This window comes from Chenopodium album, chromosome 4 (assembly GCF_948465745.1).
Source record: "Chenopodium album chromosome 4, dcCheAlbu1.1, whole genome shotgun sequence".
Taxonomy (NCBI): Eukaryota; Viridiplantae; Streptophyta; class Magnoliopsida; order Caryophyllales; family Amaranthaceae; genus Chenopodium; species Chenopodium album.
Genome location: NC_137837.1, coordinates 58,179,147 through 58,198,545, shown reverse-complemented (window position 1 = coordinate 58,198,545; position 19,399 = coordinate 58,179,147). Strand labels below are relative to the sequence as shown.

At 32.9% G+C, this 19,399-nt stretch overlaps 1 protein-coding gene across 1 annotated transcript; it reads left to right on the top strand.

Moving 5' to 3' along the window:
* Nucleotides 1-1,375: 1,375 nt before the first annotated feature.
* On the top strand, nucleotides 1,376-17,453 carry LOC145629150 (polyadenylate-binding protein-interacting protein 9-like). Its single transcript, XM_081681685.1, has 10 exons — nucleotides 1,376-1,963; nucleotides 2,678-2,788; nucleotides 2,893-2,937; nucleotides 9,855-9,927; nucleotides 10,013-10,125; nucleotides 10,220-10,279; nucleotides 10,413-10,460; nucleotides 10,552-10,620; nucleotides 16,778-16,839; nucleotides 16,986-17,453. The coding sequence occupies exons 1-10, from the start codon at nucleotides 1,688-1,690 to the stop codon at nucleotides 17,041-17,043; spliced, it is 915 nt and encodes a 304-aa protein (XP_081537811.1). The 5' UTR covers nucleotides 1,376-1,687; the 3' UTR covers nucleotides 17,044-17,453.
* Nucleotides 17,454-19,399: the final 1,946 nt, after the last annotated feature.

Here is a 19,399-nt window from a genome sequence, read left to right as displayed (position 1 = left end):
ACCCTCCACGTGTCATCATTCCATAGGTCCAAATGGCACCTATATGGAGGACACGTGGCGCTTTCTGATTGGGCCACCTGGCCGGGTATAAAAATACCCAAATCACTACCACCATAACATATTCCAAGCACAAACACAGACAAAAAAAGTTCATAATACATAATCAATAATCAAAGCAACAAAACAACCCCATCAAACAAGCAGACATACGATCATGACAAAACAGAGTGCATAACATGCAAAACTCAAAATTTATATATAAATTAGGGTTTTGGTGCATACCTGAACTTGTTTTTATCAAGATGGTGCAGAAAGATCCTATCTTTCACCAGGTACCCTCGATTCTTAGCCCAAACTTAAATACCCTAGTCGCAAGTTTTGAAATCAACTTTTTTGAATAACACCTCACTTCAACCCAGAAGAAAAATGACGATCACCGTCTCCTTTTGATGGAAATATTGGGGTAAAATTCAATGCTCTCTGTGTTTTGCGTCTCGATGAACAGTTTGATGGGAAAGCTTTGAGAAGACAGAACACGAAGAGTAATGAAGAGGGAGAAAGAAGGAGAGAGAGACAAATGAAGGGAATTAAATTCGGTTGGTTGGGTGAAATAAAAGGGGGCCATTTTGTCATTTCCAGTTTTCCTTAACCATGGTTTAAATATATGTTAAAAAACCATCATTGATGTCATCATTAGGAGAGAAAAGATTAATAGTGTCATTTTGTATAATCCAAAAAAATTGGGGTTACTATTGGTTCGTAGCATAAATTGGGGGTTACAGTTGAGAATTTCCCAACAAAAATTATCTACTTTTCATAAATAAAAAAGAATGTAACTAACCACAAACCACATTTACCATTTTTTTTTATTGAAAAAAACCACGTTAAACTTTGTTAAAAGATAACTATATCATGATTTTATTTAAAAAAAAAAAATACCAATATAGTTCCCTCAAATAAATCTACATTACAAAGAAAAAAAAAACCTTAAAATTTATTAGAAAAAATAAAAGGAAAAATTATACATCAATCTAATCTATATACGTACTATTACCGTAGATGTTTACTCTATAGTTTTCAATCTTTTATATAAAAACTCAACGATCAACAATATTTTTTAAGGTTAACTGAGGTACACGAAGTGGAGTAGATGTCCTATTGACGAAAAAAAAAAAAAATCATTCTTAAATTTAAAGTTTATGTAAGTATTGATTTTCGAAAAAAATCCACTATAACAATATTATGAGTAAATTAATAAATTTCCAAAAATGTACGCGTGTAGCTTGTGTCTTATAGCTTGTATCCTTAAAATTCAATTAAAACAATAAAAGCCTTTTTTGTTAAAAAAAATAATAATATTAATTTCCATTTTTATTATTTTTCCTCAAAAACCCTAGAATCTTTTCTTCACTCTCCCCTCCTTTTTCTCTCTTAATTAAATTCCTTTTTTTTCTGATCATCATCATCTTCTTCTTCTGAAAATGGGTCTCTGTCTCTTTTTCGGTGTAATCTAACACCTTAGATTTTTCTTTAAGAATAAAAGAGGAAAAAAGGAATCTAACCTCCTCTATTTCTAACATAATTTTTATTTTTTTTTGGTAATTTACTTGTTCAATTTGTAATTTCTTTAATACCCTTTTCACAATTTCATCTAATTTTTTCGGGAATTTTTTATTTTGCAATTTTAATGGCTGCTGTTGCTCAAAATGTTGTGAATTCTGATGATCAGTTCACTAAAAATTGTAACTCACCTACCCAGAACTCTGAGACTGACACTAATAAGAGTTCTGATTCAAAATCCGAATTCCAGAAGAATATTAGCGAGCTTGCTGATATTTTATCAAAGTTGAATCCTTGGGCTAAGGAATTTATCCCTTCTTCTTTTCGTCTCAAGAATGATCAGTCTGTTCAGAACAATTTTTCGAAGGTTTCGAGCAATGATAATTTTCCTAATAATCGGAGGGTATTTGTCTTTTATCTATATTTTGATCTTGTATGATATACTACTGTCGTTGTTTCTGCATTTAAATTATTGTTTAGTTATTTGATTTCGGTAATTTTTGTATAAAATGGGTAAATTCGTCATATAATTCGGGTTTTTGTGTTCTTATATTTATTTAAAATTGTGGGATTCCTTTCAGAAAATTTTTTGGATGATTTTCTGCTATTTTGCTTTGTGTTCATGAGTCTGTATTACTCTTAGCATAATTGTGGGGGTTTAAATTGCTGTTTATTCTGTGAATATTGTTAGGAATCATGGGCTTTTTTTGTCTTGGTGGGCGTGTCTTGTAAAAACGAGTTGCCATAGTAGCTTTATGTCTTGCACAAGTGCAGCCCCTGCCCCCTTTAATTGCACTGTAAATGTTCATGCAGACTTTATGGGCTTATATGTGAATTTTCAACTTGATCATTTGTGCATGAGCTGGTCTTTATCATATTATAGATTACATTTTGGAGTTGTTGAAATAGAATTGTGTGTACATAGTATCAAGAAGCAATGGAATCAGTATTTGAATTAATTGAGTACTAATCCTCTTTGGATCTTTAAAGGTAAAAGAATAATTCGTGGTGTTGTATTATGACTAAATTAGGGGTCACTGAAGAGGTTTGCATCATTTTTATTTCTGTATCTATTTCGTTCTTTTAGTTTTATTTATTATCATACAATCTATTCCAGAGGAGGAATAACTTTAACCAAGGGAGGAGACGGATGAATGGAAGATCTTTCCGGGCTCAGAGAGAAGAAAGCATTAGGCGCACAGTATATGTTTCTGACATTGACCAGCATGTAAGGAAGTTGAATAATAGTATCTTTCGATTTATGAATTGCTATTTACTGGACAATCAAGAGAAGTTGTGCTGATGAAACTCTTTTTCACAATCTCTATTTAGGTCACTGAAGAGCGATTAGCTGCCTTGTTTAGTAGTTGTGGACAGGTAATTTCTATGGCTGCTCAGTATTGGCTTATTCTTGTGTCTTTTCTTTCTGACTTCCTTTTATTTCCAAACTTTTATGTTGTGTGTGGATATGGATTCGGTGAAATGAGGTGATTGGAAACGTAGGATTTTGTTGTCCTAACTTCTTAAATAGTGTTAGAGACCTATGAATGTGTATATCCAAATGCATATTGTTTGCTTTCATTTCAAATACTCCCGCCAAACCACATATTCTTCATTCCCTTCTATTTTTCTCTCTTTTTGAATCACGTAGTGCATCATGCACTTCAATAGATTTCTTTCTCTTCTTTCCTAAATTCGCTCATTCTCCTTTTTTAAAAACTCACTTTCTGTCGTATCGCTTTCTCTCTCACTATTTATTGACCGCTAGATTGCTCAATAGCAATTTACAGCCATTGGACTTCTCCTTTTCCTTTATTTTTTCTCTCACTAGTTTGTCATTCTCTAATCATCTCTCTAAATTTAGTCTATCATCAAGGACAATCTCCTCTCATCTTTGCTACACTCTAAAAGCCTTCTTAATTTTTTTTTTCCTTTTCAATTTTTATTATTTTATGGGGAAATGATGCAAGTCTTTGCAATTCTCAAAGTTTCAACTTGAAAGTTTATTTTTTTGGATGTACCAAATTATCAATTCCATAGTTAAAAAATTGCTTCCTAAACTACATGGTGATATTTGAAAATTCAGAATGTAGATCATTACCTTTTCTCAAACAAGAATTTGGCATTGGAATTAAAGATGAATTCTGTTTCGAATGAACCAATGTTTCCAAACACTGCCCTAATCATCTAACTAATATATAAAGCTAAACTTTTAGCCAGGTCACGAGGCATCGACACTTGGCATTCTAACTTTTCGCCAAGTGTCGCGCCACGTTGGATAGGTTCAAATAGACTTCATAAGATAAAAAAGTTAGTTTATAATTCTATTTTGAATCAAAATTTGATAAAATTTTAGGATAAAATTGTTAGTTTAGAGTTTTATTTTTGATAAAATAAAATTTGAGTGTCGCGCCACGTTGGATAGATTTAAATAGAGTCATAAACCACCCGGGCATCGCACGGGGCACAAAACTAGTGAATACTTTAAAGTTGATGCTCAGTTGTTCATCTAGTATACTTCAACGTGATATCGTTGTTAAAAGTGAAGTTTATTTTGTGTGAATCATTAGAACTTATGCACTTTCTATGGAAGGTGGTTTTGTATAGCACACTAAATTGTACTCGTAAATTGTTCTAGAGTTCAATGTTGCTGATCATTCATCTATATGTCAAAAAAAAAAAAAAAAAAAAAACCACTATTGCTTGCATAATAAGAAGGCTGCCAGAGTTCATACAGCAGTAAAGTGTGTGTGTTTGTGCCTAAATCTGCATGTGTGGAAATAAATATAGCTGCTGTTGCGCAATTTGAAAATAATACTTTGTAATTTTTATACAATTTAAAAATCTCAAAATATGCTTTTAAATTAGATTGATTTATCCTAATGCTTGAATATAATTATTTTCTTTATATATGAAGGAGCATTATTTTTGAGATGATCATAAACAAATTTTAGTATAAGTATAAGTTTTGGTATAAATATGATTTTAGTGATTTAAGTAATTTTATTGTTTGTTTTATACCAATTATATACAAAATATTGTCATGAAGGAAAAAAAATGAAATTTTATTGATTTAAGTAATTTTATTAATGTTGATAACTTTGGTTATATGGTTTTTACGATTGTGTTTATCCAAAGTAAAACTCCAATTGTGAAGGCCACACCACCCATCAATTGCCATATGTGGTGTTGGTGATAGTTTTTGCATGCTTAAATAGGTGTTTAATGGTGTTGGGTGAAGTAGCTTTGTGGCGGGTGATAGTGGTGATAGTGGCAACAAACTGTGATATGATTTTCGTTTTTAGGGTTTACTCTCTGTTTTAATAATTATTGAAAGAAAAGATCTTAGATGTACATATAATAAATCAATCTAGTTTTATAGTTGTAAATCTATAAATATTACTAAAATAGCAACCGCTGATGTCATCAATGCCTATATGTCACTTTCTTATTTAATTTTTCCCGCCAAAATGCAACAATGATGTCATATATATATTTTTTTTCCTTTTTTAGCCACGTATTTAACATGCTTTGAAAATTATATTCAAATTGAATTTTAAATTTTGGGTTTTCTACGCACACTATGCTATTTAGTTATTTACAAGTAGTTAAAAATAGTTAATAATATAATTTGATTGATTTTCCCTAATTAAATATAAAAATAATGGATTTTTGGGAATTGTATTTTCATATTTAATTAGATTATAATTAGGAAAACGAAGGAAATAGTTGTCTTCTCTCAATATGTGCGAAAGAGTCTATAATTTATCTCTTAATTTAAAACCGTGCATCGCACGGGCGAACCTAGTTAGTAAAATAAAGGCATTACTTGCAATGATTTGTCTTATATATAAAACCAAGCCCCTAGAACATGCTTTAATTGTGGACTCTTGTGGAATGAAATCTCTCTTGTATGGTAATTAAGTCCTTAAAATTTTGAGTGCATGTTTCTTGATATTTTTTGTTACTTTATTCGGTGGATTTTACGTAAAAAGGGAATTTATTAGTAGTTTTGTTTGTGAAATAAAACAAAGAATTTGGAAATTTTATCTTTTTTCATTACAAGAGTGAGTAGTACATGCTAATACGCTGAAAGTGTAACCTAAAATAAAAATTGAATATAAATGCGGTAAACAACATTTTAAACTATCTACATTTTAAAATGCTGTTATTTTTGGTATGAAACTATAGGATTTGTTGCCAAATTTTTATCGAGAGGTTAGCCATTGTGAATATTCTCTGTCACGAAACTTGTAGTTTCACTAGAACGAATAATCATAGAATTAAGGAAATGCTTGTGTGAGGCAAAGGAATGATGATGCTCTAGATTTAGGTAGAAATAAAGTAAGAATCATTTGTAATTTAAGCAATCCTTCGGAATAACTCTTACATTCAAATACCTTTTGTGCACAGATTTGTTTCTCTTGTCTTTATGTATGGACCATTTTTGGCTTCATGCATGTTGACCATTCTCTATCCAATTTATTCTCATAACTAGATTAATTCAATGTATTCCCTTCTTTTACTAATGCTTAACTTAATTTCCAATTTCTATTGTAGGTTGTTTTAAAAAGTTTGACTCACTTTTACTTTATTCTATTTTGGCAAACCCTTTTTACTACTTTGATACATCTTTTTATTACACCCACTCATGAATTCGTCGCTATTTATTTATTTATTTTTTAAAATTAAGTAGCAAGTGTTTACAGCTAGTGAGTCAAACAACTATGTTGATTTAAAATTATTTATTTTTTTTCAAAGTTAAAATCAATGATCTGTTTTTTAATGATATGCTAACTTTATAAGTAAATCAAATTAAAAAATTAATTATATCAATGCTTGGATGTTATCATACAAAGAAATTAAAATAATTAAATATATTAAACCATGATTCACAGTTGATTAAAGTTTATAATTCTATCAAGAAAAAACCATAATTCTTTCCTCAAAACTTTGCTAATTCGAAATAATTTGAAAATAAAGTTAATGATATGCTAAATTGTCATAGCTCATACTCAACAATCAAATAAAATAATTAAATCTATAGCCATGATTCATAGTTGATTGAATTCTATAATTCAGCCAATTTTTTTTCCCTCAAAGCTACTTGTTGATTTATTTATTTTATTTTATAAGATGAAGATAATTTTTTTAATATTTATCTTTTTGACAAGGAGATGAAGGTAAAAATAGGATGTATTAATGATATGTGTTTTATTATATCAAATTATCAATTCTATTGATTAGAAAAAGGTTATTGTACTGGCTCTATATATTTTATTAATTTGAATTCCCTTCATTTTAGGTTAATGCAAATGAATATTTGATACTTTTAATCTCCATATAATTTTTTTATCAGCAAAAATTGTGAAATTTTAAATGCTAGAATTATACATTGAAATAGTTGCAAAGTGAGACATGTGAATAGTGAAAAATTCAAACTGTATACCAAGGGATTAATTTATACTTAGTGTCATCTCTTTTGTATCCCCTAGTTGTATTATTGAGATATGTAGCTCATCTTCCTTATGCTAATATGCTTTCCTTTTCTCATCTTACCAAGTACAAAGCTGATGTACCCATGTTCCTTTGGTCTTTTTGTTCTTTGTATCTTTTAATTCTCTTGGGATAAACCGAAGTTATGTCAATTTTGCTTAATCAATCAAGGATTCATTACCCTTCTTTGTAATATCTCTTTTCTATATTTGCAACAATTCTTTGCTTCTTTCTCTTCTATTTTTGATTCATAGATACTTGGAAGGGGAGAAACTATTCCAATTTATGGATGAGACAAAGACAAAGACTGAGTTGGTTGAAATCACTTCCCAATGATTCTCAGTTACCTTGTATAGTTATCATGGCTTTTGCTATGTCTTTCCTATATTTAAACTTTTAAATTGGAGTGCAAGAATTCCACCTTTGTATTTTGGGATTAGGCAATTTTCTCTTATTTTGTGAAGGACTATTGAGGTAATTAGCCTAGAGGAAGATTGGGACAATATTTGAATTGAGGAGACTTTTGTAAAAAAAAATTTATGGTTGTTTTGATTGTTGCAAAGAGGTTCATACTGTTCCTTTGTTTGAAAGCTTTCTTGTAAAATTTTTGTTCAAAACCTTTTGTGTAAAGAAAGAAACACATTATTCACCTTATTTCAATTGCTACTCTTTTGTTTGATGGAGCTCTAACTATTTCGTAATTGAATAAAATTAGAAGTTAATGAGGTTGAGGATGACAAAAACTAGATCAAAGGAAAGGGAGTAAGAAGTGAAGCAAAAGGATGGATGGGAGTATAGTGAAGGGAGGGAAAGGATGAAAAGAGGAGAAAGGGAAGAAAAAGGCAACAGACGAAGGCTAAAAACCATACCGGTGAAGGTCAATGCCGGATTGTTTACTTTTCTCACCTAAATCCGGTGTAAGGTATGATTTTTCTACCAAAACCATCATAAAAACTAGTTTCCCTGATACAAATTAAATAATAAAAGGTTTTTATCTCACATAAAAACCCTCCATAAAAGTTGATACCGGGCAGGTTATCCTAAATTTAGAACTTATCTGCTCTGGAGCTTCTGGTTTCCTTTCTTTTGTTTGGCTGCTTGTTGGGTCTTGGGTAGGTTGAATGGTGTTCTAATATAGTCTCATTTGGTCTCTTTACATCATGAAAATTAGGTTTTCCTTCTGTATTATATAGAGAATTATGTACAAGTGTACAATTGTCACCTCATAGATAATTGTCACTGTAAGTTTTGTTAGTCATGACTGTTGGGGGTCTTGCTCATTTTTCTAACTTGAAGAAAGCTGTAGGACATGTATTAGCAAATAACATTCAGTGAAATTACATGATATCTGGTAATGCAGTCTGTGATAGTTTTATTGTAGTGATGAACAACATATCTGATTAAATGAGAGATCTAAGGTTTGACCGGGTCTCAAAACTCTCAAAATGATATTACTTTCTTAGTCCTTGGTATTTCCCAAATATCTCTATATCCAGATGATCTTACATTCTTGTAAAGTTTATCAAATTTGATAATTGAAGTAGTAAAAGAAATTATGGGTGATATCACAAATAACATGCTCCTTTCATTCTTCTATGTCTTGATTTGATAAATAATAGAGGTTGTTGAGGCTATTTGAAGAATAACTGAAGAAGATTATTCTTGACCCAGATCTTAGCTCTCTGTTTAAGTGTATGATGTGGGATTTTTTTTTTTTTTTTTTTATATTATTTTTTTAAAATTTTTTTTATCATTTTGGTTAGAGGTGATCAAGATAGGCCTGGCTTGTTGGCCCGGTCCGGCCTTATTTTGGGCCGGTTTTGGACATAAAAATCCGGCCTGGCCTGATTTTTTTTTTTTGGGCTAGCCATGGAAAAGGTGTGGAAATATCTAGTTATTTTTTTTGTCTGAAAGCCCGCCCCAATTTAATGAGTTTTGGGTTAACAATTTCGGCTGTACTTTGGCCTGCCGACATAGTGGGGGCATTATTTTCCTTTGGTTCGGACCCATGATCACCTATTTTTTCGTTATGCCCTGTAATGGGTTTGGTATATGGTGAACCACATCAGTTGTGTTTATAAGTTTTCGCCTTCTACAACTTCTCTTGACTCGGTGTACACTACAAACTAAATGACGTTTTTTTTTTTTAAAAAAAAAAAATTTATATTATACTTCTTCAATTTCTTTTTAGTTAACACGTTTCTTGAGTCACGTTTGCCAATGCACAAATTCAACCATTAATATCTTTAATTATTGATAACAAAAATTATAAAAAAGTGACATATTGGAAAATATATATCGTGACAAATTCAACCATTAATATCTTCCGTTTCTTTTTAGTTAACACGTTTCTTGAGTCACGTTTGCCAATGCACAAATTCAACCATTAATATCTTTAATTATTGATAACAAAAATTATAAAAAAGTGACATATTGGAAATTATATATCGTGACAAATCTAACAATATCTCACATGACTATATTTTTCATTATATGTAAAACTCAAAATACAGTCAAAGGAAAGTGTGTGAATAGTGCTTAAGTCATTATATTTTTCACATGACTAGTATTTTTTTTTTTAATTATTTTTATAGGATATAAATGTAGGCTATTCTTAATTTCTCAGTTATTATGGGACTGAATCAACAGCGTGTTTCTGACTTACTTTGGGACGAATTGTGTTGTGTATGATTTATAATTTGATAGTAGTTGAAGTGGTTGGTTTACATGAATTGTATGCTTAAATGAAAAGTCCAAATTTGTCTGACTAATTGGCATATATTTGTGGTGATTTGCAGGTTGTTGACTGCCGGATTTGTGGTGACCCTCATTCAGTTCTTCGTTTTGCTTTTGTAGAATTTGCTGATGAGCGTAAGTTATGAACTTGACTTTCCTTTGATTTCCATTTTCTGTTTCCCTTGAGCTCATGCTCACATTGTATGAATTTGGTAAGCAGATGGGGCTAGAGCTGCTCTAAGCCTTGGTGGAACAATGCTGGGTTACTATCCAGTCAGGGTTTTGCCTTCAAAAACTGCTATACTCCCTGTGAATCCTACATTTCTTCCCAGGGTATGGGTACTTAGTTATATCTTTCCACATTCACAGTATTATGCTCATAACTCACACTAATAAAAGCATTCTATATTTCAATGATTTACAACAGTCTGAAGATGAGAGAGAAATGTGTGCAAGAACTGTCTACTGTACAAATATTGATAAAAAGGTATAACAAATCCTAATTTATGATTGTTTTTACTCTGCATGTTTCAATCAAGTTCTTGTTTGTTTATCAATTAATGATGAACCTTGGGATGTGGTACTTCTTGACATTTTTTTTTTATCTTGTGTTGTTTCAGGTTTCTCAGTTGGATGTTAAGAATTTCTTTGAAAGTTCTTGTGGTGAGGTATGCCCATATCTATATCTAAACTCAGTTTTATTCAAATACAGTAAAGCCTCGATAATATATTCTTACAGTGATGATTTTTTCTTCACAGGTTTCCCGTTTGAGGCTTTTGGGGGATAATGTGCATTCAACTCGTATTGCTTTTGTTGAATTCGATATTGTAAGTCACACTTCACCTGGAGGCCTGCAATTTTTGTTGAACCTGTTTTTAATTGTATGTTTTATGTTTTATCCTTAATTAAATTTTTATATGTCAATGTGCTAGGAATCAATATTTAGGGGAGGGCATGTTAATCATAGTTCATTTGTTGTAACTTGGGGAATAAGCTAGAGGTTTGTTAGGAGGGATTTTCTATAAATGGCCTCATTAGGAGGAAAGAAGGTATGCTGAAATTGTTTGGTTTGTTATTGGAAGAGAGTGAGCCTCTCAAAAGCTCATACTTAGGAGAGAATCCGCCTCTTGAAAGTGGAATTATCTTTCAATTTACTGTAATTTATGTCTTATCAATTTAATCTTCATTTCTTCTTATTTGCTGCCATTGTTAGTGTTGTCAACTATGTCAGTTCCTAGCACAATGTTGGTTTCCTTAATAGTTGATTTTGAGCATGGCTGTGCTGATAGTAGACATCTACGTTTTCCATGATAGGCTTACATACTTTAAAGCTTGTGTGAGCATTATCTTTTGGTGTTAATGCAAGAATAATACCATTGCATAGATACACTTGGCCCATATTTTTTTTTAGATGTAATTTTTGAGTAGTTTTTAGGAAAATTTTAGTTGTTTGACTTGCTATTTAATTAAAAAAAAATTTGAGTGTTTGACAATGTAGTGGTAGGGGGTAGTGTTTAGTGGTAGAGGTAGTAGCATTTACCAAAAGCTAAATTATTAACTTTTGAAATTAGAGGTAGCAGTGGACTTGATTACTACTTTCGTTTTCTTTAGTTGACACCCGTCGACTTTTACACTATTCACACACTACACTTTGACTCGCTTTTGTGATTTAGGGATATGATAAAATAAAATCATGTGAGATCTTGTTTGAATCGTCTATGTGTATATTTTATTGATATCCATTATTTACAATTTTACAATGTTGATAATTGAAGTTATTAAGCGTTAAAAACATGCCTTGGCAAGCGTGATAATAGAAAGGTGTCGACTAAAAAAAGCAAAGGAAGCATTTTTTAGTAATAATTAGCAGGTGTTAGCTGGGAATATAGATAATTAAATTACTACCTCTTTTTCAATGGCATTAATGGTTAAATCTTTTTCCAAACTTGCTAGTGTGACAGAAATTAGTAAATGCTGAAGAGATTAATTGCGTTTGAGGTTTGGACCTACTAATTGGGTTTTGATTGAAGATGTTCATAGAAGTATTGGTTGCTATATATTATTTTATTTTTGGAAAAAATGATTTTTAATAATTCTAACTATGTACGATTTACTTTAAATAATCTTAACTATGCTATCGGTTTGCCTCCAATGGTCCAAACCGTCCAAGTGACCTACTGAATGTTTTTTTTTTTTTTTTTTTTTTTTGGGGGGGGGGGGGGGGTGGGGGAATTTGTCAAAACTATGCCAACGTTTGTATGGTTACCTCAATATAAGCCAACTTTTCAATTAACTCAAAATAAGTCTATTTTTTATTAGATATCTTCTCAAAATGAGTCAAAACCTCTTAAGTTTAGAAGGTGACCGATTGTTAAGGTAAAGTATGACACGTGTTATTACGTGCTTGGTCCTTTTTTAAAAAAATAATTAAGATTTTTTTTATTGATTATTTAAAAAAATTCAATTTACTTTCTTAAAAAAAAAATCAATTTACAATTAAATAATTATTTACAATTAAATAATTAATTATATCAACATAAATAAAAAAAAAAAAAAAAAAGAAAAATCCCTGTCACCATTCACTGCCAGCACCCTCCCCCTTCCACTTGTCGGCGCATGTCCCTTTTCTCTTTGTAACAGCATCGAGCGAACGGAGCACCGACGTACGGTGGCCGTGAACGTCGAGCGCTAAGGCTCGAAGCGCAGCACCTTCGCGCAAGAGGAGAGAGATTGCTTTATCGGCTTCAGTGATGGCGTCTTTGGCTAAGGATTCGGCTGTGGCGCGCCGTTGAGGAAGTGGTGCTGTTTAGGGTGGTTTCGGGGCTTGGGTTTAGGGTTTTGGGTTGACGTTTCTGATAGATCTAGGTGGGGGACAGGGGATGAATATTCATCAAGAAAGAAGAATTTGCCTCTTTTGGTTGACAGCGGCGGCGATGTGTTCAGGGGTGGCAGAAAGTGGGTGGTGGTGGATTTTTACGCCGAGAGTTGGGGTTGGGGTTGAGGTTGAGGTGTTGAGAATGAAAGAAGTGATGGTGGTTAGGAGGAAGAGGAGAGAGAATTTGTGGGTTGGGGCTTTGGGGGAAAGGGAGGTGAGAAGAGTGAAGTCGTCGGGGTATGGAGGTGGTCGCCGGCAGCTGGCAGTGGGTGGAGGGAAGGGGGTGGTGGTTTTTTTTATTTTTATTATATATATATATATATATATGTTTTTATAATTTGTTTATTTAACTAATATAATTATAGAAACTTGTTAAATTTTATATTATTAAAAAGATTATATTTAATTAAAAAATGACCTGTTTGGTAGGTTGTAGGTCATTTAGCTGATTAAAAAAAATACCCTTTGAAAGTAGACTTATTTTTGAATTAATAAAAACATCGACTTATTTTGAGCTAACCACCTGCCAGCAACCCTGACCACCAAAACCAACTGCCACTCCTCATCTCCAATGTAGGTCATTTGTTTCGTTTTCCCCCCTGAGTGTATATGATAAAACTAAGCATAGCACTAATTTCATTATCTTTTATGATGATATATTATTCTATCTATTTTGTGCTTTTTACATTGTTTCTCGTGAGTATATCAATTGGTTGATTTTTCACAATTATCACCGGTCTTTTGGTTGGCGAATCAATTATAACTGAAGGTTTGTGGTAAGCTTTTATTTATGTTTCACTCAGATTTTGAGATAGGTCCTTTAAAAAAAAAAATTATAAAAACTAAAAAAATCCCAAATTCCTAGTCACCCTTTCCCCACCATCAAACCCTAACCCCACCCCTAACATCGCTAGAAACTGGCCGGCCACCTCCCTTAACCACCTAAACCGGCCGGCCACCTCCCTTAACCACCTAAACCGGCCGGCCGACCCCCTTTGACCTACCCTCGACCCTTGATCCCCGAAACCACCTCCCAGCCAACCCCGAGCCCAAAAACTCGAATGGTTTAACTTCATATTCAAGGCACCAGCGACAATAATGTCACCGAATCTGCCCGAGTCTTCGCCGCCTACTCCAAAGCCATCGCCAAAGAATACGGCCGTCGTCACACCACCTCCGTCGACCAAAAAGTCGCTGCGAAGGTGTGACAGGTGGTGGCGGTGACTGCAGGTGGTTTTTGGGGGTCTAGGTTGGCTGGCAGTTGGTTTTGGTGGTCAGGGTTGCTGGCAGGTGGTTTTGGGAGTTGTGGTTGGCCAGTCAGTTGGTTTCGGTGGTTAAAAAAGGGTGGTCGGCCCGGTTCCGACGAGGTTAGGGGGTGGGGAAAGGGGGTTGGCTAGGATTTTTTTTGTTTTATGATTTATTTTAATTTTATTATAATTTTGGACCAATCATGTGTTGACATGTGTATTGGTTACGTGTTATATCATGTCGTTGATTTGGTGTTCGGTTGAGACAATTGGAGGCAAACACTTAGCATAGTTAGGGGGTGGGGAAAGGGGGTTGGCTAGGATTTTTTTTGTTTTATGATTTATTTTAATTTTATTATAATTTTGGACCAATCATGTGTTGACATGTGTATTGGTTACGTGTTATATCATGTCGTTGATTTGGTGTTCGGTTGAGACAATTGGAGGCAAACACTTAGCATAGTTGGGATTATTAGAAGAATAGAAGTAAATCGCCCATAGTAGGGATTATTAAAGTGTATTTTTTCTTTATTTTTTCACAATCTGTTAGTTGGCAAATAAAATTTGTTCCTTACCATTGACAAAATGCTAGCTCTGCTTGAGCTTCTTAGTATTGTGGCACCAATGTTCTTAGGCTGTATCCGATTGGATCAAAATATGTTGCTCTCTTTTCTGATAATTGGAAAAATATATATAGTAGGTTGGTAAAAGAGCTTTAAGCCTTTAACCTTTTCCTTTATGAAGCAACTTTATTTTCTTTTTTGAAGAAAGAAGAAATCTTTATTTTCCCTCCATTAGTTATATAGCTGTCTTTTTAGTAGTTTAATTCGTTTTGACTTTTGCTTTTTTCATTAATATAAATGAAAATTTTGCTTAAAGAGCTTGCCATTTGTGTCCTGATGAATAATGGGTAATAGTGTGAGACTGTCAGATTTTGTTTGATCTGAATCTGGCCTAAATTAGCTTTGTTCTCTTCGCTGATAACATATGATCTGGTCTTAATAGGCCTTGATTTTGGTCTAGCTTGGTATGACTCTTTTTGGACTGATCTGATTCTAACCAGAATTTCAATTATTTGTTTTTTTTTTTTTTTTTTGGCCTTTATTGTTTTTATCTATTTATTTATCTTTTGACTGATTTTATTTTATTATTATTATTATTATTAAACTTCTTCTTCAAGGGGAGAACATACACCTACATATGAATCTGATCATTAGTGGACTTGATTGCCTCTGAGTTTTACGGTCTACTCCAATGCAATTGTCATCCTTGTTGTATTAGCTAGTAGCTATGCAACTTTAAGGGGAGAACATACACCTAAATATGAATCTGATCATTAGTGGACTTGATTGCCTCTGAGTTATGGTCTACTCCAATGCAATTGTCATCCTTGTTGTATTAGCTAGTAGCAATGCAACTCCCCACGTCCTTCTTTAAGGGGAGAACATACACCTAAATTTCCTTCCTTCCATTTCCATAGTCTAAAAGCTCCTTCAACTTGGGCATGAAATTAGCTGGAAATAGTTGGGTATGAAATCTAGCAAGCATGGGCATCTGAGTAAATTTATACACTCAATCCAAATACTTGACTAATATAATAATAGAAAATTCAAAGATTGTAATTTTTTACTCTTGCTGGGTCGATTGTCTCACCATCTTACCAATTTTGCCCTATTTGGATAAACCAAGCAAAGAACAAAATGTAGTTACTGTTCTCCATTGAAGTTAATTGACATAATATCATTAGCTATGATTGTGGAATCCTATTTATTTAAGATGGATGAAGTAAAATGGTCTTAACTATAACTACTACTTTGACTAGGATATACGAGCACTTGTGCCGCATTTTTCATTGAATTGAACTCTACACAGGGTCCATTGGTCCAATCCTTACCAAAAAAATTTATTATTGGACTCAGATTCCTTTTTTGGATCTGGGTCGGATTATTTCTTCTGATTAGTCAGATATAGATCAACTCTAACTAATTGCCTTCTCTACCAACACCTGATTTGTCCTAACAATTTTATAAATAACTAATGCTACAACTGACCAAAGTAAAGTAACTAATACTTGTAAAGTCAAGTCAATCAACTAACATTCAATTGTCAATAGCAAGCAGACCTTTTTCCACTTCAATGCAGTGTTAATTCTACCTTCCCTCTTATGATAAGGAATAAAAATTATGTTTGTTACACTTAATTAAAAGATAATTTTATGGAAAATAATTTTTTTCACGTTTTTACATATATAATACCCTCATTAGTGTTTAGGTCTTTTTTTGATATATAATTTACTCATGAAGGATATGAAGTATATGGATTTGCATGAGAATGAGGCATTGGATCGTAAGGGATGGAGCTGGAGGATCTTTGTCGATGATTATACAGAATAATCAAATTTGGTTCATGTAGCCGACCCCACTTATGGGATTAAGGCTTTAATTGATTGATATCTTATTATCAGCTTTTTAGTCCTACTTGTGAAAACTTATTTTATGGTCATATATTATTGAATTATTATATATTGCGTATATTATAAATGGCATCAGTAAAGCATGGGATGATACATGCTCTAATTGTTTTGCTATATAATCATGTATTTTTGGTGTGTTAAGTGTTGTTATTTGGGAAATTAAGCTCCCTCAAATTTCAATAATATCATGTTTTAATAGTAAATTAGTAAGCTTGATATATTTTTTAATCTGGTGGCGAGCTAGCGACAATCATATGCTTACCCAACTTATTTATTCCCCAATTTATTCCTGTTATACAATGGACAGCTCTATTTTGTATGATATTAATATTGCCCCCCTTTCTCCATGGTGCTTCCATTACATAACACTTTCTGTATATCTCCTGCAGGCTGAAAGTGCTATCATGGCCTTGAACTGTAGTGGGATGATTTTAGGAACTCAACCCATCAGGTAGTGTTTTGCCCCGAAAGTAATGCTCCATTTGCTGTGAATATATTACTTTGTGTATACTTCGTACATATATTAGAAAATGATATTTGTATGGTTTGATAGTGCTAATGAGCATGTTTAAATCTTGTGAAATTTCAAATTTGTAGGGTGAGTCCTTCAAAGACACCAGTGAGGCCAAGACTCCCTAGACCAGCATCAAATTGAGTTAAATCTCATCCAAATCCACGATTCGTGGATAGCGGCCAACATGTAGTTAATGCAATCAGGAAAAGACCACCTTGTTGAAGGGATGGTGAACAACTTTGATTTCTCTTTGACGTCTCTTGTTCCTTTAACAATAGTCATCCTGCCATGAGGTTCAAACATATAGGACCCTGCTCTGCTTCAATTGAAGTTTTTTCAGGACAGTCTCGACTTTAATGTTTTATTGTCTAACCCATTTATCTATGGTTCTTCGATAATTCCTGCTCACAACAATATTGTACTTTTGTCGCCTCTACTTGAGTTGTTAGGTTGGTTTAGTAAAAGGAAAAAATTTTGAGGTTCTGTTGCAACCGAAAATAGGGATGACCTTGAGCCTGAGTATTCTGATATTGATCATTTTATGTCCTTAACCTCCCTTTTGTCTCCCTTGGTGATGCTCTGAAAAACCTGATAACTTGGGTACCACTGTACCACTAGCAGTTCTTTTAAGATTCAGTTATTCTTTTTTGTTTACTTTTTCGTTTTTCCCTGAAAAAAACAACCGATCAAGTTGCTCCCGTCAAGCTCTCATTTCTACCTTGCTGATGCTCTGAAAGCTACTCCCCTCAAGCCTTGTAACTTGTGTACCAGTAAAGGTTCTTATGTCCCCTTTGAAATATTACGAAGTATGAAATGCAACCTTCATTATTTTTTGAACCTCATAAGAATTTATGTTTATGCCGACCGTAGCTTAGTAAATTAATGTCTTAGGGGTTGCTATTGGTGGAAGCTATGACAACTGCTAATACAATCCGTCAGTCCCTGCCTGATATGTCCTTTACTTCGTGCCACTACGAAGTAACTAGATGGCGAGTTTTTATGGTGTTAGAAGCATTAGGATCCTATTTGACATTAGTTTTTGCGTTGACACTAATTAGACTGCTATAATGAGATTCAGAACTGCTTAGACTGGGTTTCCTCTCACAACATATCTCATACCAGAGTTGACTGAGTTAGACTGCGAGATCAGTCAAGATTATACCAGAGCTAACTCTAGTACAGCTCAACTATTTCACCGAGTATAAGTTTATAGCTCGAGCTTGATTTGAATGTTATATTTGGAGTTTGGTTTGAGCTTCAATCCATATAACAACGTTTGAACAATGAATCAAGCCGTGCGAACAAATAGTTAATCTTTTTAACTGTGTATCAACTGGGAGCAGTCTTTTATTTCTCACTATTAGAGGTAATATAGGCTACTCCCAATCTTCTATGTTAATGTTGTTTCGTTTTATATATTTCTCAAATTAGTTTTGAATGCAATGAGAAATGAGCAGGGATCTTTGTGATATGGATGGTCATGCTTGGGAAGAAAGAAGAATTCATGGTGGAGGTGTGGGCATAGTGAGGTTAGGAGTCTAAGGATATATTGTTGCTGGGGTTTGTGATTACTGATTAATGTGCGGAATTAACCCTAAATAGAATCCTGCTAAGCATGAATCTTGAACAAGAGTTGATTATACATTTAATGTGTGCATTCCTTTGGCAATTTAAGACTCCAATTGCTGTCATTTTACAGCCTTACAGGTATCCCACTGGCACAATATGAATATGGTAGCCTAAAACAAGTTTACAATCTGATTTACAATAATTATCATGCTGTATTAGGCTAACTTTTAGTTAAATTTTGGGGTAAATATAACTCTTTTTTGGGTAAATTTAAATCATATGATTTTATTGTATAGGATATGGTTTTATATATAAGTTATACATTTACTTTTACTTATGGAATTTTGTTTACTCATTGAAAGATGATAATTTTACTAATTAAGTATAGATTCCTTTATTTATTATATAACGTACCTTTCATATATATATTAAGGTACCTTTTATTTAATTTAAATAGTAACTTTTACTTATTTAAGAAACTTTTATAACATATATATAATATATTCACGCGAGTTTTTTCAAAAGTTTGTGTAACCATCGAGATCTTATTTCTTTCAAGGATTTGTGGTTAAGTATTTGTTTATATCAATCTAACTAGTCATAGGGTTAGTATCATGGTTCCTTGATATGCAATATATACACACGGGTATGGGTCTCGATTTGATAGGTGCTGGGACGGAGATAGAGATGAATACCATACTTGCCATAATAAGGGGGAGGGGGGGGGGGGTGGATTTTAGATATCAAAGCCTACGAACACCAATGTAGCCCAACCTATTTCTTGTCGTAGTCTGAAGCTAATTTGTCCGTATGGTAATCACACGACACTAATTTTTGGATTTTGTTTGATTATAAATTATTAGTGAGTAACTTTTTTCTTGTAAAATGACCAAAATATCCTCATCTAAAAATTATTAATACATAATAC

What these genes read in the sequence shown, in the direction of transcription:
- LOC145629150 (XM_081681685.1), top strand. Translation starts at nt 1,688, where the DNA reads ATGGCTGCTGTTGCTCAAAATGTTGTGAATTCTGATGATCAGTTCACT. An exon ending in TTTCTGACATTGACCAGCAT is followed by an intron (nt 2,789 to 2,892) that starts GTAAGGAAGTTG and finishes ATCTCTATTTAG; the next exon opens with GTCACTGAAGAGCGATTAGC. An exon ending in TTAGGAACTCAACCCATCAG is followed by an intron (nt 16,840 to 16,985) that starts GTAGTGTTTTGC and finishes TCAAATTTGTAG; the next exon opens with GGTGAGTCCTTCAAAGACAC.